Below are 24,445 nucleotides of genomic sequence, written 5' to 3'. Positions count from 1 at the left end.
TAGATAACATCCAAGTTTAGGCTGACGGGTGACGAGCAGCATTCATACCATATTACAACAATATGCTGACAATGAAGTAAGTGAATTCAGCCATGTCTCCCTGATCTTCCTCATTACCGGTGACCCTTGATGTTTCTGGTGGAAGGCGTTGCCAGAACTTTTAATGGGAACCTTAACTTGCTATCTGAAAGATTGGGATAATCTAACCTCTTTTTTTTCTGGTGGAGTTAGTTGCATTGATCCCCAGCATGGATACCATCAGCTGACCCAATGTAAACTCCAGGGCACATTGGATTGGATTGGATTTGTTTATTGTCACGTGTACCGAGGTACAGTGAAAAGTATTTTTCTGCGAGCAGCTCAACAGATCATTAAGCACATGGGAAGAAAATAAAATACATAATAGGGCAACACAACATATACAATGTAATTACATAAGCACCGGCATCGGATGAAGCAGACAGGGTGTAGTGTTTCTGAAATCAGTCCATAGGAGGGTCATTTAGGAGTCTGGTGACAGTGGGGAAGAAGCTGTTTTTGAGTCTGTTCGTGCGTGTTCTCAGACTTCTGTATCTCCTGCCCGATGGAAGAAGTTGGAAGAGTGAGTAAGCCGAGTGGGAGGGATCTTTGATTATACTGCCCGCTTTCCCCAGGCAGCGGGAGGTGTAGATGGAGTCAATGGATGGGAGGCAGGTTCGTGTGATGGACTGGGCGGTGTTCATGACTCTCTGAAGTTTCTTGCGGTCCTGGGCCGAGCAGTTGCCATACCAGTCTGTGATGCAGCCCGATAGGATGCTTTCTGTGGTGCATCTGTAAAAGTTGGTAAGAGTGAATGTGGACATGCCGAATTTCCTTAGTTTCCTGAGGAAGTATAGGCGCTGTTGTGCTTTCTTGGTGGTCGCGTCGACGTGGGTGGACCAGGACAGATTTTTGGAGATGTGCACCCCTAGGAATTTGAAACTGCTAACCATCTCCACCTCGGCCCCGTTGATGCTGACAGGGGTGTGTACAGTACTTTGCTTCCTGAAGTCAATTACCAGCTCTTTAGTTTTGCTGGCATTGAGGGAGAGATTGTTGTCGCTACACCACTCCACTAGGTTCTCTATCTCCCGCCTGTATTCGGACTCATCGTTGTTCGAGATCCGGCCCACTATGGTCGTATCGTCAGCAAACTTGTAGATGGAGTTGGAACCAAGTTTTGCCACGCAGTCGTGTGTGTACAGGGAGTAGAGTAGGGGGCCAAGTACGCAGCCTTGTGGGGCGCCAGTGTTGAGTAATAATGGTGATAAATTGCTGCATGTGACAAAAAGGTGGAGTTTGGGTGGTTCTAATTTCAGTAGCCGGTGGAGTCATGATCTGCAGTTTCGCTGTTTACATTGTGCTGATAAAACTCCTACAATTGTGTGGTTTTCTGCGAGGTTTGTGAAATCATGTGGTTTATAATTCCTGCGCTAACCTTTGTGAGGAAGGGTGGCTAACCTCTGTCATTCTGAGCACTATCTTCTATTTAGTTGCAGAAGTGATTTCCCAGTGCTGCCTCCTGTCCTACGTCTCCCGGGTGGAAAATCGACTCTCCTTTCTTTTCCGGCTAATTAATATTATTCAAGTACAGACACTCACACAGGTAAGCCTAATTCTTTTATGAAGTATTTACGTTTTGACTAAGCTTAATCTTTGCTTCAGCTTATTCACTAACATCATATTAATATCATCTAGCTTACAAATTCTTTACTCTTTTCATTCAAATTAAGCCAGAGTTCTTTTTAAAAAATAAATTTAGAGTACCCAATTCTTTTTTTCGCAATTAAGGGGCAATTTAGCGTGGCCAGTCCACCTACCCGGCACATCTTTTTGTGTCATGGGGGTGAGACCCATGCAGACACGGGGAGAATATGTAAACTCCACATGGGCAGTGACCCGGGGCCAGGATGGAACCGGAGTCCTCGGCGCTGTGAGGTAGCAGTGCCACCTGTGCCAGAATTCTAATTTGGAGTCTAATCTCTACCTCTTGCCTTTAACTCTGACTCTAATTTAGCTGCTGTCAGTTCAAGAATCCACAAAAGTTACACCTTCTAATGTTAAGGGGGCACACAGCACTGGTTGAAAATACAGTGGCCCAGATTTTGCAGTGGCCATGATTGCAAAACTCTGCATTCACCAATATTTCTCCTCTGAACCTGACAGCAAATTGGGATTCTGCACATGTGTGGGATAACGTGGAAAACCAGAAATTGCTATCATGAGGAAATTGAATAACATGATGAACGTTGACTCAAATACAATTGATTTGTCCATTCTGTTCTGGTGAAATATCTCAGCAGATCCTAAAGACATTTACTATCCATCAATCTTCAGCCAGAAGTGCCGAGTGGATGATCCATCTCCACCTCCTCCAGAGGTCCCAACATCACAGATGTCGGTCTTCAGCCAATTCAATTCACTCCACATGATTTCAAAAAACAACTGAAGGCGCTGGATACTGCAAACGCTATGGGTCCTGACAACATTCAGGCAATAGTACTGAAGACTTGTGCTCCAGAACTTGTTGCGCTCCTAGCCAAGCTGTTCCAGTACTGCTACAACACTGACATCTACCTGGCAATGAGGAAAATTGCCCAGGTGTGCCCTGTACACAAGAAACAGGACAAATCCAACCCAGCCAATTACCGCCCTATCAGTCCAGTCTTGATCATCAAGGTGATGGAAGGTGCTGTCAAGCAGCAGTTAGCAATAACCTGCTCACTGCTCTGTTTGGGTTCCACCAGAGTCACTCATCTCCTGACCTCATTACAGCCTTAGTTCAAACAGGAATAAAAGAGCTGAACTCCAGAGGTGAGGTGAGAATGACTGCCCTCTACATTTGACCTATCTAAACTGGAGTCAATAGGAATCAGGGGGAAAACTCTCTGCTGGTTGGAGTTACAGTTAGTACAAAGGCAGATGGTTGTTGTTGGAGGTGAATCACCCCCATCTCTGGACGTCACTGCAGGTGTACCTCTGGTTAAAGCCCTAGGCCCAACCTTCTTCAACTCCTCATCAAATACCTTTTCTTCATCACATGGTCAGATGTGGGGATTTCACTGCAATGTTCATCATTCGCAATTACTCGGATAATGAAGCAGTCCATGTTCAGAGGCAGCAAGACCTGGACAACATTCAGGCTTGGGCTGGTAAGTGGCAAGTATCATTGGTGCCAAATGAGTGCCAGGCAATGGCCAACTCCAGCAAGGGAGAAACCAAACATTTCTCATGACATTCAGTAGCATTACCATTGCTGGATCCTCCACCTTCAATACTCTGAATCACCATTGACCAGAAACTCTAGACCAGCCTGAGAGATACTGTAGCTACAGGAGCAGGTCAGAGGCTGGGAATTCTGTGGCGGATAACTCGCCTTCTGATTTCCCCAAAGCCTGCCCATCTACAAGTCACGAGTGTGATGGAATGCTCCCCAATTGTCTGGATGAGTGACGTTCCAACACTAGAAGCTCGACACCATCCAGGACAGGTAAGAATGCTTGATTGACACCCATCCATCACCTTCAACGTCCACACACTACACCAGGGATGCACAGTGGAGTCAGCGTGTACCATCCACAAGATGCACTGCAGAAACTCAACCAAATTCCCCTCTCTGCACTTTCCAAGCCCACCAGGTGCATGGGAACCCCACCTAAAAGTTCCCCTCCAAGCCGCATGCTATCCTGATTTGGAACTGTATCGGCATTCCTTTACTGTCACTGCGTGAAAACCTTGCAACTCCCTCCCTAACAGCACTGAGTGTGCGTACACCACCGTTCATGAAGGTGGCTGAACTCCACTTAAGGGCAGTTGGGGACGGCCGTGACACTTGCATCCCGTGAAATAATAAAAAGAAAAATCAGGATAAGAGGAGGTTGGATCCAACAGTGAAGGGTAATCCTGAAGGATGTAAAAAAAAAAGTAAACTCCAGATACTCTCGGATATATCAGCACTGAGCTTTGTGAGATGGCATCATTTTGAAGAAATTGCATCACTGATTCTATGCTTCTCCGGAGACTGAGCTGTTTCCACAAACAACCAGTGAAATGACACATTCTTCCATTTCAATGGTGTTAATGTCATCTAGACATCTTTGAAGGACTTCCACCTTGTTGAATGAGGTATAACTAGGTTCTTAATGACATATTTAGTTCCTAACTATAGAATGATGTCTTATCTGTAACATTTTATTAATGTAGGCAAAATATGATAGAATCCTAGAAAGAGGATGGTGAACTTTTGGAATTCTTCACCTCAGAGGGCCTGGAAGTTCAATCATTGAGTATGTTCCAGACAGAAATCGATAGACTTCTGGATAATAATGACATCAAGGCAGGTTTAGCACAGTGGGCTAAACAGCTGGCTTGTAATGCAGAACAATGCCAGCAGCGCGGGTTCAATTTCCGTACCGGCCTCCTCGAACAGGCGCCAGAATGTGGCGACTAGGTTTTCACAGTAACTTCATTGAAGCCTACTTGTGACAATAAGAGATTATTATTGTTATAATATAGGATAAGTGCAGGAAAGAGGTGTTGAGCTCAATGATCAGCCATTATCTAATTGAATGTTGGAGCAGGCTCGATAGGTTGAATGGTCTACTTTTGTTCCTAAAGTGTATGACACAGAAAAATGCCACTTGGCCCATTATATCTGTGCCGGCCAAAAAGAGCCACCCAGCCTAATCCCACTTTGCAGCATTTGGCCGTAGCCTTGCAGGTAAGGTACACGTCCCAACATGGAGTTGAGGGTTTTTGCCTTCACTACCCTTTCAGGCAGTGAGCTCCAGACTCACTCAACCTTCTGGGTGAAAAAATGTTTCCTCATCTCCCGTCTAATCTTTCTACCACAATCACTTGAAATCTTGTGTCCCCTGGTCACTCACCTCTCTGCTAATAAATAGGCCCTTCCCATCAATTCTACCCAGGCCCCTCACAATTTTGTACATGTCTGAAATGATGCGTGAAGAAAGCAGAAACCAAAAAGCTGCTTTTGCTCTTCAGTTGGGCCGGTCACTCGCTCGGCTTGAGTAAAGTCTGTTCCGTCTACTCTATATTAATTCTCTCGTGCTTATTTGAATCACAGTGAGCCAGAGAAGGAAGAGATTGACTGCGAATGCATCTTACTAACATAATGTTTCTCCTGTTGAAGGAAAATGTTAGCTGTCTGAACACTAGCCTGGTGATCTTGATGCTGGCAAGACGCAAGGGCAAACTGCCATTCTATCTGAATGCCCTGCAGGAGAAGGAACTCTGTGAGAAATATCCGGGCTTCCTCCTCAACAATTTCCACAGCCTTCTGCGCTTCTGGCAAGAGCATTACCTCAACAAAGATAAGGACAGCACATGCCTGGAGAATGTGAGTGTGGATAGCTGAGGCATGGATCTTGAGGTTTTCCAATCATCTTAATTACAAGTTCAATATTCTCTTTAATAAATTAGATGATATTAATTAACTTCATCTAATGGCTATCCCACCTTGAAGTGTTTACCTTGAGGAATGCTGTTTGTTAGGAATGTTAACTTTGGGAGAAGAATGATGGATGGAAGGATTACTTAATGGTGAATTAGATAATCACTCCTCTATGCCAAGGAAGGTTTAAAGTTCACTTGTTGTGCTGAACTCCTCATCCTCCAGTGAATAGTTGGGACCCTAAACTGCACTGAGTGGGTTAATTAGTTTCTCGCTGGCTCTGAAGAGTTCCTGTCTGTATTTGACCAGGCGTGGCTTTCATGGTCTGTATGAATAATATTGTCACTCTTGCTCTGGGTTTGTGAGTATTACTATCTGGAGCCAGGCCGTTTATCCCAACCAGTTATTCCATCATAAGCAGTTTCCTAATCCTGTGTGCTCTACAGCAGAAAAGTGACAGTGAAATCAATGGCCAGAATTAGATAAGGACACGGTAAAGTAAAAAGGAGGGACAGCACAAAGAATGTGAAAAGCAGTAGCCTTAAAGTTTTGTAGCTGAACACTCTGAGCATTTGAAATAAAATGGATAAATGCGTTGCACAGACAGATGTAAAGGGATATGAAATAGTTGGGAATATGGAGATATGTCTCCAAGGTGACCAAGGATGGGAACTAAGCATTGAGGGCAATCTGTGTGTCCTTTTTAGGAAGGACAGACGGAAAGGAAAAAGTGGTGGAGTTAAAGAAGATATTGATACAATATTGAGGAAAGATATTAGCACCGATATTGTGGAATTCTGTCTGGATCGAGTTAAGAAACACCGCGGGACAAACAACATTGGTAGGGGTGGGATACAGACCCCCAAACTGCAGTGGTAATGTTGGGAATAGCATTAGACAGGAAATCCGAGATGCATGTGATAAAGGAACATCGGTGATTATGGGTGACTTTAATCTGCATATAGAGTCATAGATGTTTACAGCATGGAAACAGACCCATCTTCCCAGCTGATCATAGAATCCTAGAATTTACAGTGCAGAAGGAGGCCATTCGGCCCATCGAGTCTGCACCAACCCTTGGAAAGAGCACCCTACCCAAGCCTCACACACCCACCCCATACCCATAACCCAGCGACCCCACCCAACCTTTTTTGGACACTAAAAGCAATTTAGCATGGCCAATCCACCTAACCTGACACCTTTTGACAGTGGGAGGAAACTGGAGCAACCAGAGGAAACCCACGCAGACACTGGGAAAACATGCAGATTCCGCACAGACAGTGACCCATGCCGGGAATAGAACCTGGAACCCTCGATCTGTGAAGCAACTGTGCTAACCACTGTGCTACCGTGCTGCCCTTGTCCATGACTCAGTCCATGCTGCCCAGTTTCTATCATTAAGCTAGTCCCACTTGCCTGTATTTGGCCCTAACCCTCTATACCCACCCTGCCCATGTAATTGTCTAACTGCTTTTTTAAAAAAAAATCTTTTTATTGGCTTTTCTCATTTATAAACAGTTGTTACTTATATACATTACATTTTTCTTGCCCGCGCTAATTTGCTTTATTTTACAGAGAGGTTTGTTTTGTCCTTCATTTGACCAACTGTACGTACATTTTGCTGCCCTCTGAATCGGTTTATGATATCCCCCCTCCCCCATTGGTTTCAGCACCCTTCCTCTTCTCTTGTGGTTTCCCCATTCTCTTCCCCACCCCCCCCCTCTCCCGACGAACAGGCCAACGAACTACCCCCAAGTATCCAGGAAGCCTCCCTCTGACCCTTGGATGGCGTACTTGAACTTCGCTAGCGCGAACAAGAGTGGGGACAAGGGGAAGCCCAGTCTTGTTCCTCTCTATAGCTGGAAATATTCAGAGCTGGTGGTGTTAGTTCGGACACTCTCTTTGGGAGCGTTGTACAGGAGCCTCACCCAGGCAGTGAATCCCGCTCCTCGCCCAAACTGTTCCAGTACCTCGAGGAGGTAGCTCCATTCGACTCTGTCAAAGGCCTTTTCTGCGCCCAGGGAGACATTCACCTCTGGTGTTCTCTACTGGGGGGGGGGGGGGGGGGGGGGGCCTGATGTTCGCTGTGAGCTGCCTACCCCTGACAAAGCCCGTTCGGTCCTCTGCGACCACCTCTGGTACACAGCCCTCCAGCCTTTTAGCCAGGACCTTTGCGAGTATTTTCGCATCCACGTTCAGCAGTGAAATGGGTCTGTATGATCCACATTCCGTCAGGTCTTTATCTTTTTTGGGTATTAGTGAGATTGTGGCCTGTGCTAGCGTTGGGGGCAGGGTGCCCCCTGCCAGTGAGTCCGCGATCATGTCCCTTGGGTGTGGGACCAGGACTGGTGCAAATTTTTTGTAGAAGTCCGCCGGGAAACCGTCTGGTCCTGGTTTCTTCCCTGCCTGCATGGAGCTGATGCTCTATGATTTCTCCTAGGTCTAACTGCTTTTTAAAGGACAAAATTGTACCGGACTCTACCACTGCCTCTGGCAGCCTGTTCCAGATGCTCACCACCCTCTGTGAGAAAATTTCCCCTCTCGTCTCTTTTGTATCTCTCTTCTCGCCTTTAACTTCTGCCCTCTAGTTCTAGACTCCTCTACCGTTGGGAAAAGCTGTCAACTATCTACCATATCCATGCTCATTATTTTATAGACCTCTATAAGATCACCCCTAAGCCTCCTACGCTCCTGGGAAAAAAGTCCCAGTCTATCCAGCCTCTCGTTATAACTCAATCCATCAAGTCCTGATAGCAGATAGACTGGGTGACTCAAATTAGTCACAGTGCAATAGAGGAGGAATTCCTGGAGTGTGTACGGGATGGTTTTCTGGACCAGTTTGTTGAGGAGCCAACAAAGGAACAGACCATCTTGGACTGGGTGTTGTGCAATGAAAGAGGATTAGTTGGCAATCTAGTTGAGAGAGAACCTTTGGGGATGAGTGGCCATGATATGATAGAATTCTTTATCATACTGGATAATGAGATAGTTGATTCTGAGACCAGGGTCCTGAACCTCAATAAAGGTAACTGATGGTATGTGGCATGAGATGGCTCTGACGGACTGGGAAACATTACTGAAAGGAAGGACAATGGACAATGGGAGGCGTACAACGAATGAATAGGTGAACTCCAAAAGTTGTTTATTCCTATTTGGCGCAAGAGTAGAAAGGGAACTATGGCGAACCATGGCTTATAAGGGAAATTAGAGATAGTGTTAGATTCAAAGAAGAAGCATACAAATTAGTAAGAAAAAGCAATATACCTGAGGATTGGGATCAGTTTAAAATTCAGCAAAGGTGGACCAAGGGTTTGATTAAGTTGGGGAAAATACAGGGGCTGCACGGTGAAGCAGTGGTTAGCACTGCTGCCTCACAACATCGAGGACCCGGGTTCGTTCCTGACCCCAGGTCACTCACTGTGTGGAGTTTGCACATTCTCCCTGTGTCTGCGTGGGTCTCACCCACACAATCCAAAGATGTGCAGGGTAGGTGGATTGGCCATACTAAATAGCCCCTTAATTGGAAAAAAATAATTGGGTACTCTAAATTTATATTTTTTAAAAGGAACGGTGGTGGGGAAAATGGCTGAGGAACTAAATTCGTACTTCAGTCTTCATAGAATCCCTACAGTGCAGAAGGAGGCCTCTTGGCCTATCGAGTCTGAGTACCCTACCTAGGCTCACATCTCCACCCCATAGCTGAAATGCCACCTAACATTTGGACACCAAGGGGCAATTTAGCACAGCCAATCCACCTAACCTGTACGTCATTGAACTGTAGAAGGAAACCGGAGCACCCGGAGGAAACCCACGCTGACACTGGGAGACGGTGCAAACTCCACCGTTACCCAAGGTTGGAACTGGTCTCTGGAGCTGTGAGGCAGCAGTGCTACCGTGCTGTCCTTCACAAAGGAAGACATGAATAATGTACCGGATGTTCTGAGAAACTCAAGTTTCAGTGAGGAGCTGAAGGAAATCAGTATTAGTGGAGAAATGGTTTTGGAGAAATTAATGAGATTGAAGGTGGACAAATATCCAGGGTCTGATAATCCTCATCCCAGAGTACTTAAAGAAGTGGCCCGAGAAATAGTAGATCCATTGGTGGTCATTTTCCAAAATTCTTTGGACTCTAGAATGGTGCCTTCAGATTAGAGGGTAGCTAATAAAGCCCCACTATTCAAAAAGGGAGGTATAGAGAAAACGGGGAACTATAGACCAGTGAGCCTAACGCCAGTAGTAGGGAAGTTGCTGGAGCCCATCATCAAGGATTTCATAGCACAGCATTTGGAAAGCAGTGGTATGGATTTATGAAAGGGACAAAATGCTGGACAAATCTACTAGAATTCTTTGAAAATGTAACTAGTAGAGTTCACAAGGCTTTTGATAAGGTCTCACGCAGATTACTATGTAAAGCTAAAGCGCGTGGGATTACGGGTAGTGTCTTAGTGTCATAAGTAGGCTTACATTAACACTGCAATGAAGTTACTGTGAAAAGCCCCTAGTCGCCACAGTCCAGTGACTGTTCGGGTACACGGAGAATTCAGAATGTCCAATTTTCACAGTAACTTCATTGCAGTGTTAATGTAGAGATTATTATTATACCTGCTCTGCTCTGGAGCCTGCTCTGCCCAAGACCTCAGGAAACTACAAAAGGTTGTGAATGTAGCCCAGTCCATCATGCAAACCAGCCTCCCATCCATTGACTCTAACTATAATTCCCGCTGCCTCGGAAAGGCAGCCAGCATAATTAAGGACCCCACGCACCCCGGACATACTCTCTTCCACCTCCTTCCGTCAGGAAAAAGATACCAAAGTTTGAGGTCACGTACCAACCGACTCAAGAACAGCTTCTTCCCTACTGCCATCAGACATTTGAATGGACCTACATCGTATCAAGTTGATCTTTTCTCTACATCTTGCTATAACTGTAACATTATATTCTGCAGTCTCTCCTTCCTTCCCTATGTACGGTGCATTGTTTGTACAGCAGGCAAGAAACAACACTTTTCACTGTGTACTAATACATGTGACAAAAATAAATCAAATTGTACAATCCTAACCAACTCAATCTCTCCTCGTACGTCCGTCTGCCATCCCAGGAATCAGCCTGGTAAACCTTTTGTTGCACTCCCTCCATCGCAAGAGCACCCTTTCTCAGATAAGGAGACCAAAACTGCACACAGTATTCCAGGTGGTTGCTTGTCCCCTGGGAGTCTCGCACAACTAGATTGCCAATGGATCCATTCTCATTACACAGTACCCAGTCTAGGATGGTCTGTTCTCTAGTTGGCTCCTCAATGTATGGTCCAGAAAACCATCCCGTATACACTTCAGAAATTCCTCCTGTACAGTATTGTTACTAATTTGATTTGCCCAATTTGTATGCAGATTAAAATCACCCATAATAGATGGGGACAAAGTCGGTTAGGATTATATTCATTGGAGTTTAGAAGAGTGAGAGGGCATCTTATAGAAACTTATAACATTCTAACAGGGTTGTTTGGGGGGAGAGGGACTGAATGTGTTAATGGTGACTATGGGTGATTCCTTTTTGTCATTTTTTAAAATGTTAACATGCGGGCAAATGTCTGGGATTTGGTGGGAGGATGGGATCGTTGTTATTGATATGAGGATTGATATTACATTCGTCCTAACTGGATTAGACAGGGTAGATTCAGAAAGAATGTTCCTGATGGTGGGGGAGTCCAGAACTAAGGGTCATAGTTTGAGGATCAGGGATAAACTTGTTGGGACTGATGTGAGCGGACATTTCTTCACCCAGAGAGCGGTGAATCTGTGGAATTCACTACCACAGAAAGTAGTTGAGGCCAAAACATTGTGTAGTTTCAAGAAGGAATTAGATAAAGCTCTTGGGGCTAAAGGGATGTGGGGCGAAGGTGGGATCGGGGTGTTGAACTTGGTGGTCAACCATGATAATGAATGGCAGAAGGATATTGGAAGGGTGTGACGGGAGTGATCTCGCAGGTGGTGAATGCCCGGGTCAAACCAGGCTGGGGGCTAGCTCTATTTGGAGTTGCGGAAGAGCCAGGGGTGCAGGAGGCGAAAGAGGCCGATGTCGTGGCCTTTGCGTCCCTAGTAGCCCGGCGCAGGATCCTACTCATGTGGAAGGAGGCGAAACCCCCCGGACTGGAGGCCTGGGTAAATGATATGGCGGGGTTCATAAAACTGGAGCAGATAAAGTTTGCCCTGAGAGGATCGGCTCAAGGGTTCACCAGGCGGTGGCAGCCATTTCTCGACTACCTAGGGGAACGTTAGAGGGAAGACAGATGACCAACAGCAGCAACCCGGGGGAGGGGGGGGAGGAGGTTTAGTTGAGTATAGGTCAATAGAGTATGAGGTTTTGTTACTTGTGTATTATTATTATTGTTAAAAAGTTAAAAATTTCTGTTTTGTTATTATCGTTTCGCTTGTTTTGTAAGCGGGAAAAATGTTGCTCAGGGAAAAAAAATTTCAATAAAATATATATTTTTTTAAAAAAGATAATGAATGGCAGAGCAGGCTCGAAGGGCTGAATGGCCTCCTCCTATTTTCTACATGTTTCTATGTTTTACCAAATTCTCTTTTATTCCCCCTTTTCCTGTTACCACCAGTTTAACCAAATTGTTCACATGGCCTCGGCTTCAGTCAAAAATTCTCAACCTTTCAACTTTGTTTTAAAAAAAAAAAAGAAGCAGTTTCTGTTCTTGAATCCCTCATTTAATCTTGTATCTACATCTGGTTCTTGATCTCTTGTCCAGTGGATACGTCAACTATCCAGTCACCTTGTCCCATTGCAATTATTCTTTTAAACACACCTATCAATCCCCCGCTGATTTCCTTTGTTATATCAAAAAGCACCTCCTGCAGGAGATGAATGGACGGTTGGGTGAGGTATGACTGTTGGGACCCAGGGGCTATATCCCAACTTCACTTGTCTCCTTTGGGATTGAGGGAAGAAACTTAATGACCGTTTTAATAAGACCTGATTCTCTTCCTCCCACAGAGCTCCTGCATTAGCTTCAGTTACTGGAAAGAGACTGTGTCACTGCTCCTATGTCCCGACCGAACAGCTCCTTGTGCAATCATTAGCTACATTGATGAAGTGTACATGAATATTGATAAGGACTTCAGTGAAGATTGATGTGCAGCTTGTGAATTAATTGGACTAATGCTCCATAAAACTGCCGAGTAAGCGCAAGACTATGGATCCTTCAGGCCTTTGTTGTCTGATGTTTGTTCGCACCAGGACTGGAATTACAAGAGCTGGTTGGTGATTGGAGCAGCTGTTTTTATTATAACCACGCCTTTTGTCAATATTAACATCCTTTTGGGTTGTCTGGACCTGTGTTACTGGGAGAGGAAGAAAGTGTTCCATCTCTTATTGCAAGAACTGCCTGAGAACCAGAACTGCCTTTGGCTAAACATACTGTGGGGCACTTTTAAGATCTGATTTTTTTTAAATGTCCAATTCGAATTCTGTATTTTAAATATTTACTTCTAAGTGTCATTTGGCATCTTCCCACCTGCAATTCTTGGCTATTGAAGATGCTAATGGCTAACAGAGCAACCTTCCGTGTAATCAGTGTCAATGTATGCTGAGAATTTAAAAGTTTTATTTCCTTCACAGAATTGTTTTATTTTAAGTACTTTAGTGAAACATCAGGTTTGAATAAGCTGTTTCTCTTGGGAATCTGCTTTCAAGCATCGAACTTAAAACTTACCTAAGCTTATTAGATACTCATAGTTTATAATATATGCTATGTACTAAATGCACCCAAAGTTTGACTTGCACAATCTACGGAATATTCCATTAGGTTTTTGTAGAGCAAGTCTGGAAAGGTTCCATTTTGTAAAGGGATCTAATGCATGGTTATTCATTGAGCTTTTCCCCTCTTCGTCTGTTTAGTCTTACTTTCTCTCTTATTTTCTTCCTGAAGAAGGTGTCTGCTTACTGGGTGCAGTTCTGTGGTTGCTGGTCACCCCGAGTACCTCGCCCAAGCTTGATATTTTACAGTGAGTGCCTGCAGACTATAGGACAGGAAAGTTAAGTCTAGCTTAGTCTTCCCGAACAGCTGGAAACATTGATTAGAGTCGATCTTTCTGACCACCCTGTGGTTTTCTGAAGCCGTGCTGGTTGTGATCAACTGCTGCTGGCAAGACGGTCTACCTGGTCTGTGAAGCTCAGAATAAAACCTGAGCCATTAGGAGAGCATCTGTTGTTGTTATTGAAGGCTGATTTATGTATACATGTTTGAAACCATCTAACTTCGCTAGATGAGTGGACTGAATATGTACATGTGTAAAATAATGATTTAATGTGCCTGAGTTAGTGCAGTTTATGATTCTTGTGGAAAAATGGTGGAAGTTTTTAAAAATCCTGTGAGACATGAAATGACAAAATTCCACATCACAATTTCAGTCACTATGTAGGACATGAATTGTTTGTGCCATGTCCACATGCACAGTGGAAATCCAGGACAGATTTCACCTTTCCAAATGTTGTAACTGGGGAGTATTATGATCAATGAACATAAGGGTGAAGTACTGTTGATTGCAGGTCTATCAATGGTGATGGAGGTGTTTAAGTTGATAAATAAAGATGAGGTGGATACAAAATGTTAGTGTTTGGATTAAGCGTGATTCTAGCTGTTGTGTTACACCTTCCAGTGCATCGCAGAAATCTGATGGTGGGTCTCCAGTTTCATCTCAATCTCAAGGTGATGTCATCTCATTCCTGGTTCAAAGCTTCAAAACAATTCTTTCCTCTCTGAAAGCTTCTGGATGTTAAGCCAGGTGCTGTCCACCAGTGAGAACATTTTACCCGTGTGAAGCTGCCTTGCAGACTTTCTCCCATTTTGCAGCTGATCTCCTTCACATATTTAAATATTTTTACGCATTTTTGGAATCTCAAACCAATCTCCCTATATTCCTATCTAAACTTTTGCTGAATTGGTGTGCATGTTATTTGGGTCAGAGCTGGTGAAGTGGTTGTCAACCTGTTGTAAGTTTGTGAACCTGGGAAAAATATTTGAGTGACTTCTGATTAGGGTTAAGAGTTCTTTCATTGGCCATAATTGGCATTTCTTCCAGGGGGTTGAGGAGGGCAGAGGAATTGGTTTGTAATAGTTGAGAACTGTTAAATAAAACACTGCCACAGTGTGCTGTGCTGACCTTTAAGGTCACCACCCTCCACATCTCCCCGACCAAAGTGACCAGGCTGGGAATGTGCTCTCTGCATCTAGTGTTTTCTTCATGTCAGCCAGATTGTGAGAGAAAGATACTAAGACTTTGTGGGGAAGGTGCTAATTAAAACTGAGATATAAACCTCCAGTCAATGATGTGCTTCCCTCCTGTCTACTCTTGAAGGTTGTCATCATTGTTGCATTCTTAGTTCCGCAGCCCCTCATCACCACCAGTGCCTCATCTGAATGATCTCTATTGTGTGAACCTTGACTGCATCTGGCTGTGAACCTTGTGAATGTCACAGGCTCTGTACAAGTGCAGTTGCATTGTGAACCTTGCAGACTTGTGCCCAATTCCAAGTCAATGCTTTTTGAGCAGTAACTTGAAAAGGGTTTGGACCTGGGCTTTGATGTTCAGCTGCTTGCTTCACTATGTGGGAGCCCTCAGAGGTCTTTTTAAATTCCACCCACCTGGATGTGTTCTGCAATGGTTGTCTAATTTATGCCTTTGGGTTCGACAACCTGGTATGAGTTTAATACTTTGCTTTCGCCTCTGGAAACCTTGGTGTCCTGGACCAGGTAAAGGCCATTGGCTATGGAGAGGTTGGGTCAATGTTGGTTGGTAAGCAAATAGCTAAATGCTCAATTCAAACTCTATTGTAGCAAGAGTTCAGAATTTGTGGCTGCCAATGTCAAAAGCAGATTCATGCTTGCAGCCCCAGAAACCCCCGTCTTATTTCCCTATTTATCAAAGCTCCCATTACTATTGCCCTTCCAGTCGCCTTTGACTCATCTACACAGGGAGTCACAACTGTCGTGCCATGGGCTTAACCAAATGCATCTTTCTGATGCCCTTTCGTTGTTGAAACCTTTTCAAGATTATATGTTTCAGTACATTCCTACTCGCCAAAACATGTTTGCTCATACGTCTGTTATGTGACCAGACTCTCTGATTTTAGGCTCCAACCCAATAATTCCTTTATTATATACGGAGTTCCCACATTAGGTTTAAATCTGATGAAGCTCTAAACATGCCTCACTGAAAAGATTTTGCATTCTCTGCCATGAGATTTTCTACGTCATTCCCATTCATTCAGTCCATTGCTGAGTTCCAGTTGAAACCAAAGTTTTCAGATTGCCATCTGTTTTATGGATTTGCATGCAGTCCATTTCGGGGATGATGGGGGATTCCCATTTAGGAAAACGTGCATGGCTGCAGAATTGGGTCATTCAGCCCCTTGTTCCTGTTTTATCATTCGATTGAGTCATGGATGATCTATTTTACCCACCTGGGCTCCATATCCCATGACATTCTTACCTCAAAGTAAAAGTGACCAATCTCAATTTGAAAACTTTTAATTAACCCCCTGCATCCATAACCCTTCGGGCTGCTGGGTGTAATATTACCTGTACTAGGCCGCATTTGCAGTTCCGTGAAAAACCCAAGGACAGATGGCAGCCATACATCTGCTCAGTCTATGAATATTGTAATGCTGCGTCAATAATAATGGGTCAGTAAAGAACTTTGCAAATGTTTCAGAACTTTATACTAACACCGTAGTATTTCTGTCATTGGTTGCAAAGGAATAGAACAGGTTTAAGAGTCTTTAAGGTTGTGCTCAATCTCTACAGATCAGCAGAAGCAATGTTTGGATTATGATGAAGCACATTGTGAGACCAGGAGCTGCCAGGAGATTGCACCCGAGTTAAGAGCATCAGTGAGCGGCCTTATCCGTCAGGCCGTGCAATTATACTAAAATGATGCAAAATTATTGCTCAGTTTGCCAAGTCTGTCATCATACTGGATATAAAAGGTTCCTCAGTGATTTAGTTTGTACAGCTATTCCAGCTCACTCCAACCAACATGTGGTCATTTTCTTGAAATCTTGACTAAGCCACTGGCCCAAAGCATATGTGACGCACAAGCATGGAAATTCAATAAGTAACAGGGTATGCTGGATTGATTGTCCTTTATGGACCATGTCAGGCAGATCCGAGCCTGTTCCAGGATTTTAACTACATGCGGGATCTTATGGAGATGGGGAATGACTGTCAATCTTCACTTGTTTCTTCAGCTTGTTACTGCATGGGCAGTACCCATGCAGTCATTGGAAAAGAGCAGGCTGTGTTTTATTAGTGAAGAATGGGTAGGGCAGGTTTTATGCAAGTGGTGCAAGGCTGAGGGAAAAGCCTTTTGTTGCCTTCATTTGAGTTTAGGACCTAATGCCTTTACTGCCCTCTTGGAAAATGGCTGGGAGCAGGTGATTAAAATCCAGACTTTATTTGAGGTTGTACTTCAGTTCTGAGTAGAGATTCCCTGAGTGTTGTTCAAAAGGAATGAGTCAAAGCTGTCACTGTCCCTGTCATATTGTGTGCTTGTAATTTGTTCGATGGCTTCAAATGGGCTGTTCTTGCAGCGAGACATTTCTGAAAGAATTCTCATGCTCCTTGTAAATGCTATATTGCTGAGAGTCCAATGCACTCTGAATAATAGACTAACCTAGGAATGAGGATGTGGGTGTTCCCAAGTGTATTCTGCTTTGTATAGAGGAAGAGGGGAATCCCATCACCAGGAAAGTCTATCCAGTTATTGCTTCATAGTAGAAATGGCTGCAGGGCTGACTGTTCAATCGACTGGTGATTGTGTAATTTATTTGCAAAAGAGAATTCTGTTGGATCTAAAACTACCCTTTTGCCAACCTCACACATTTCCTGTAGTTTACAAATTGATGTTCACTGAGTAATGGTTAATGCTTTCTGCCTTTCGGGGCAGTGTTTTGGTGGTAATCAGGAGTTGACATGAGTCCTTCCATCTCAAGTTATTGGAATTTCTGCAGCCACCTTACTGTGATGCTCTGTTTATGGTTTCTCATCTTCATTTGGCCACAAGTTCCTACTGTTCTGTTTAAGTGTGTGCCACCATTCATGGCTGATCTGTATGTTTGCTCACTGACCCACCTTGGTTCCATATCATTTCATACCTTTTGTCTGGCAAAAATCTATCCGCCTCAGATTTAAAATGATTAATTGAGATGGTATCTGCTCTTATTGTGGGCGTGTTCCACACTTCTGCTTCCCTTTTGCAGGAAGTAATTCCTAACTTCTTTTCTGGGTGACCCGCCTCTGATTTTACGATCCAGTCTGACCGTCCCCAAGTTTGTGAAAAAAAATTCTTCCTGTCCTATTGTTTCAAAATCTTAATGCTTCAAGTCATCCCGTAACCATTTATACTTGGATCACCCTTCAACTAAAAACACTCATTTGAAATGTGACTCATTTAACCTTCAATAGTTTCCCTTGTGTCTTGGCAGAAGAGATTTGCAACTTATTGTCCTTTGGCATCGCATTTTGTTTAAATTTGGTCCTTATAAATTGCAGCAAAGACATCCACAACCTAGACAACCACATTCTCTGTTAAACCGCATCATGGTGGAGGGTCAGAAACTCGTCATTTGCCAATCTGATGCCATGAAACTAAGTTTTGAATATTATGTGTTTGTATGAAAGAGTTTAGGCAGATTAGGAAATGGATCCATTTTGACTTGCGAAGCCAAACAGACCTCTGAGAGTTACATCCTTTCCACAGAACGTGAGCATTGACATAGATCCAGGATTTACTGATTGTTCAATTGCTGCCTGCACCCATATGTGTCTTTGCTCCCCAGTTAAAATATATATATATATATATATATATATATTGTTTTTAATCATTGTTTATTTAACCTTATTGTACATGACAATAAAACTGCTTATGATTACCTTCCATTAGCGTGGTATTTGGGTACACTTCCGCTCCCAGATAGTCATTTGAAAATGAAATCTGGTTGTCTTACAGTTAAAGTGACTATTAGATAGATATAAGGACCTTCATTAATGCTGCCCAATCATAACTAATAGTTGTTTCAAAGTTGGAATTTGAAACATTTCTTTGGAAGAATTTCCTGATGTTCTGGAGTTGAACCTCTGACTAGAGAACCCAGGGTCAATTAGTGCTGGAGGAGCTAGGTGCGAGGGCAATATCCCTTGATCCCTTTAGCACCAAGAGCTAGAATTCCTCCTTAAAATTACACAACGTTTTGGCCTCAACTACTTCCTGTGATAGTGAATTCCACAGATTCACCACTCTCTGGGTGAAGAAATTTCTCCTCACCTCAGTCCTAAAAGGTTTACCCCTTATCCTCAAACTGTGACCCCTAGTTCTGCACTCCTCCACCATCAGGAACATTCTTTCTGAATCTACCCTGTCTAATCCTGTTAGAGTTTTATCAGTTTCTACGAGATCCTTTCTCATTCTTTTAAACTCCAATGAATATAATCCTAACCGACTTCGTGTCTCCTCAGATAACAGTCCCACCATCCCAGGAATCAGCCTGGTAAACCTTCGCTGCCCTCCCTCCAAAGCAAGAACATCCTTCCTCAGATAAGGACACCAAAGCTTTTTAAAAAATATATTTTTATTAGGGTATTTGCAATTTTAATAATAATAGCAATAACAGTGGCATAAACATGGTACAATAAACATTTCCACCCTCATCACAATCTTCACACACCCCAACCATAAAACAAACAGCCGGGCCCTCTTCTTCCACCCACCCCCCCCCCGCCCCCTTTGGAATTCCGCTGTTGACATTTCAATTTTCTCCAAGAAAGTCGACGAACGGCTGCCACCTCCGGGTGTATCCTAACATTGACCCTCTTAAGGCGAACTTTATTTTGTCGAGACTGATAAACCCAGCCATGTCACTAACCCAGGTCTCTACACGGGGGGGCCTTGAGTCCCTCCACATTAATAAGATCCGTCTCCAGGCTACCAGGGAGGCAAAGGTCAAGACGTCGGCCTCTTTTGCCCCCTGAACTCCCGGCTCATCCGACACTCCAAAGATTGCCACCTCCAGACTCTGCACCATCCGTGTTTTGAGAACTGTGGACATTGCCTTAGTGAAACCCTGCCAAAACCCTCTAAGCTTCTGGCATGCCCAAAACATGTGGACATGATTTGCAGGGCTTCCCGCGCACCTCACACACCTGTCCTCTACCCAAAAAAACTTGCTCATCCGGGCCACCGTCAAGTGTGCCCGGTGGACTACCTTGAATTATATCAGGCTAAGCCTGGCGCATGATGAGAAGGTATTAACCCTGCTTAGGGCATCCGCCCACAGACCCGTCTCTATCTCTCCACCTAGCTCGTCCTCCCACTTGCCCTTAAGCTCCTCCACCGGAGATTCCTCCGCATCCAAAAGTTCCTGGTAAATATCTGATACCTTCCCCTCCCACCCAGGTACTGGAGACCACTCTGTCCTGTATCCCCCGTGGCGGCAGCAGTGGAAAGGCCGGAACCTGCCTTCTCAAGAAGTCTCACACCTGCAAATACCGAAACCCATTCCCTGCTGGCAATTCAAATTTATCCTCCAAGGCTTTCAATTGGGGAAGCTCCCGTCTTAAAAATAGATCCCCCATCCTCCTAATTCCTGCCCTTTGCCATCTCCGGAACCCACCATCCAGTCTACCCGAATCAAACCGATGGTTATTATAAATTGGGGTCCAAACCGATGCTCCCTCCACTCTCTTATATCCCCTCCATTGCACCCAGATTCTCAGCTGCCACCACCACCGGACTTGTGGAGTATCGGGCCGGTGAGAACGGAAGAGGTGCCATTATCAGTGCTCCCAAACTTGTGTCTTTACAAGACGCCGCCTCCATCTGCTCTCATTCCGACCCCTCCCCCACTACCCACTTCCTAATCATGGCTATATTAGCCGGCCAGTAGTAATTGCAAAGGTTTAGCAGCGCCAACTCACCCTCCCCCCGACTGCTCTCCAGCAACACTTTCTTCACTCGCGGGGTTTTACCCGCTCACACACAGCCTGCAATAACCTTATTCACCCGCTTGAAAAAGGCCTTTGGGATGAAGATGGGGAGGCACTGAAAGACAATCCGAAATCTGGGGAGGACCATCATTTTCACTGTCTGTACCATCCCTGCCAGTGACAGCGGGAGCATGTCCCATCTCTTTCATTTGTTCCACGAGCCGGGATAGGTTTAACTTGTGCAGTGCCTCCCATTCCCGTGCCACCTGGATTCCCAGATACTGAAAGCTCCTTCCTTCTATTCAAAACGGCAGCTCTCCCAGCCTCTCTTCCTGTCCTCTTGCCTTCCTCGCTAACGTTTCCCTTTTCCTCATGTTCAATTTAACAAAGAACAAAGAAAATTACAGCACAGGAACAGGCCTTTCGGCCCTCTTAGCCTGCGCCGATCCAGATCCTTTATCTAAACCTGTCGCCTATTTTCCAAGGATCTACTTCCCTCTGTTCTCTGCCCGTTCATATATCTGTCTAGATGCATCTTAAATGATGCTATCGTGCCCGCCTCTACCACCTCCGCTGGCAAAGCGTTCCAGGCACCCACCATCCTCTGCGTAAAAAAACTTTCCACGCACATCTCCCTTAAACTTTCCCCCTCTCACCTTGAAATCGTGACCCCTTGTAATTGACACCCCCACTCTTGGAAACAGCTTGTTGCTATCCACCCTGTCCATACCTCTCATAATTTTGTAGACCTCAATCAGGTCCCCCCTCAACCTCCGTCTTTCCAGCGAAAACAATCCTAATCTACTCAACCTTTCTTCATAGATAGCACCCTCCATACCAGGCAACATCCTGGTGAACCTCCTCTGCACCCTCTCTAAAGCATCCACATCCTTATGGTAATGTGGCGACCAGAACTGCACGCAGTATTCCAAATGTGGCCTAACCAAAGTCCTATATAACTGTAACATGACCTGCTGACTCTTGTACTCAATACCCCGCCCGATGAAGGCAAGCATGCTGTATGCCTTGATGACCACTCTATCGACCTGCGTTGCCACCTTCAGGGTACAATGGACCTGAACTCTCCGATCTCTCTGTACATCAATTTTCCCCAGGATTCTTCCATTGACCGTATAGTCCGCTCTTGAATTAGATCTTCCAAAATGCATCACCTCGCATTTGCCTGGATTGAACTCCATCTGCCATTTCTCTGCCCAACTCTCCAATCTATCTATATTTTGCTGAATTCTCTGACAGTCCTCCTCGCTATCTGCAACTCCACCAATCTTAGTATCATCTGCAAACTTGCTAATCAGGCCACCTATACCTTCGTCCAGATGATTTATGTATATCACAAACAACAGTGGTCCGAGCACGAATCCCTGTGGAACACCACTAGTCACCTTTCTCCATTTTGAGACACTCCCTTCCACCACTACTCTCTGTCTCCTGTTGCCCAGCCAGTTCTTTATCCATCTAGCTAGTACATCCTGAACCCCATACGACTTCACTTTTTCCATCAACCTGCCATGGAAAACTTTATCAAATGCCTTACTGAAGTCCATGTATATGACTTCTACAGCCCTTCCCTCATCAATCAACGTTGTCACTTCCTCAAAGAATTCTATTAGGTTTGTAAGACATGACCCTCCCTGCACAAAACCATGCTGCCTATCACTGATAAGTCTATTTTCTTCCAAAATTTATACCCTGAAAAATTACCAAATTCCCCGAGGATCCGCATAACTTCCCCCATCCCCTCCAACGGGTCTGAAATATACATGAGCAGGTCATCTGGGTAAAGCTAAACCTGGTGATTTTTCCCCCCACCCCCGCGAACCAGCCCTTTCCAGTTCCTAGAGGCTCCTAATGCCATGGCCCTATGGCCAGAGCAAACAGTCACGGGGATAGGGGGCACCCTTGCCTCGTCCCTCGGTGTAGTTTAAAATACCCCGACCTCAGCTGGTTCGGACTCACACTCGCTACTGGTGCCTGATAGAGCAACCGCACCCAGTTAATAAAGCCCTCACCAAACCCAAACCTTCCCAGTGCCTCCCACAGATTATCCTACTCCAACCAATCAAAAGCCTCTGTATCCATCGTTACCACCACCTCCATCTCCCCTCTTTCTGAGGGCACCATAATAACATTTAAAAGTCTTCGAACATTGGCCTTTAGTTTCCTGCCCTTTACCAATCCTGTCTGGTCTTCCCCTATCACCCCGGGACACAATCCTCTATCCTTGTGGCCAGTATCTTAGCCAACTGTTTGGCGTCTACATTCCGTAGAGAAATTGGCCTGTATGATCCGCATTGCTCCGGATCCTTCTCCCGTTTCAGGATCAATGAAATCGAGGCCTGCGACATTGTTGGTGGGAGGACTCCCTTCTCTCTTGCTTCATTAAATGTCCTCACCAGCAGTGGGCTCAATATCTCTGAAAACATCTTATAGAATTCCACCGCGTAGCCGTCCGGTCCTGGGGTCTTGCCCGACTGCATGCCCTCCAGCCCCTCAATTAGTTCCTCAATTTCAATTGGGGCTCCCAGCCCTTCCACCAGAGCCTCATCCACCCTCAGGAACCTCAACCGATCCAAAAACTGCCTCATCCCCTCCACCCCCACCGGGGATTCCGACTCATATAATTTGCTGTAAAAGTTCTTAAACACCTCATTCACCCCCACTGGGTCCAGGACCGCATTCCCACCTCTGCGCTTTACTCTCCCTATCTCCCTGGCCGCCACCCTTTTCCTGAGCTGGTGCACTAACATTCTGCTAGCCTTTTCCCCATCCTCATAAATCGCCCCCCCTTGCCTGCCTCAGCTGTTCCACCGTTTTCCCTGTAGTCAACAGCCCAAACTCCGCCTGCAACCTCCGCCGCTCCCTCAGTAGCCCCGCGTCCGGGGCCTCCGAGTATCTCCTGTCCACTTGAAGTATCTCCTCCACTAACGTGTCCCTCCCACCTGTTTTTTACTTCAGAACCGTTCCACCTTTTCTCTGGGCCCCTATCGAGATTAATTCCCCTCTGACCACTGCCTTCAAAGCTTCCCAAACCGTTGCTGTATTATTTGTTTCAAGCTAGTTCTAGATGGACTTGTTGACCTGCCCACAGATCGCTTCATCCGCTAACAACCCCACACCCAGCCTCCATAGCGGGCGTTGTCCTCTCTCCAAACTAACCCATAGATCCATCCAATGTGGGGCTTATTCCGACACTGTGATTGCCGAGTACTCCGTATCCACCACCCCTGGGATTAGAGCCCTGTTCAGAACAAAATTTGGTGCGAGAGTATACCTTGTGGACATGGGAGAAAAAAGAAAACTCCTTCGCCCTTGGCTGTGCAAACCTCCATGGATCTACGCCCCCCAAATCTGTTCCATAAACCCCTTCAATTCCTTTGCCGCGGCTGGCATCCTCCCTGTCCTGGATTTTGACCGGGCCAATTCTGGATCAATGACTATTAAAATCTCCCTTGATCAATTTATGTGACTCTTAAGTCTGGGATCTTACCTAACACCCGCCTCATAAATTCCACATCGTCCCAATTCGGAGCATATACGTTCACGAGTACCATCCGCACCCCCTCCAGTTTCCCACTCACCATTATGTACCTACCCCCATGTCTAACACTATACTCCCTGCCTCGAATGCCACTTGTTTATTGATCAAGATCGCTGCCCCCCCCTGCTCTTGAGTCCAGCCCTGAGTGGAACACTTGGCCAACCCACCCCTTTCTCAATCTAGTCTGGTCTATAGCCTTTAGGTGTGTCTCTTGTAACATTGCCACGTCCGCCTTCAGCACCCCCAAATGTGCAAAAGTGAGCCCTCCTGACCGGCCCATTCAACCCTCTAACGTTCCATGTAATTGGGGGGCTTATTGCACATAACACTAATTCAAAACAGCACAAAAGTGATTATCAACAAATCACCACTACAATACTCTCCAAGGATTCAGTGTCTTTAGTTCACCTCCAGTCTTTTTTCATCGAAGAAAGTCCATACATCGTCTGGTGTTCTGAAGTAAAA

General features: G+C 45.2%; 1 protein-coding gene across 2 annotated transcripts in view; it reads left to right on the top strand.

Annotated features, from left to right (window-relative positions):
* LOC140428684 (short transient receptor potential channel 4-associated protein-like) overlaps positions 1 to 18,376 on the top strand; it is a 140,874-nt gene extending 122,498 nt beyond the window's left edge. For both annotated transcript variants that reach the window (XM_072515416.1, XM_072515415.1), the window contains exons 17-19: positions 1,512 to 1,624; positions 5,171 to 5,377; positions 12,435 to 18,376. In XM_072515416.1, coding sequence (XP_072371517.1) covers positions 1,512 to 1,624; positions 5,171 to 5,377; positions 12,435 to 12,572 — 458 coding nt within the window. In that variant the 3' untranslated portion in view covers positions 12,573 to 18,376. The remainder of the gene's footprint in view (positions 1 to 1,511; positions 1,625 to 5,170; positions 5,378 to 12,434) is intronic.
* Positions 18,377 to 24,445: the final 6,069 nt, after the last annotated feature.

The sequence above is a fragment of the Scyliorhinus torazame genome, chromosome 8 (genome assembly GCF_047496885.1).
Source record: "Scyliorhinus torazame isolate Kashiwa2021f chromosome 8, sScyTor2.1, whole genome shotgun sequence".
In the NCBI taxonomy this organism is placed as follows: domain Eukaryota; kingdom Metazoa; phylum Chordata; class Chondrichthyes; order Carcharhiniformes; family Scyliorhinidae; genus Scyliorhinus; species Scyliorhinus torazame.
The sequence above is the reverse complement of the archived record's forward strand: the minus strand, read 5'-3'. Positions and strand labels throughout refer to the sequence as shown.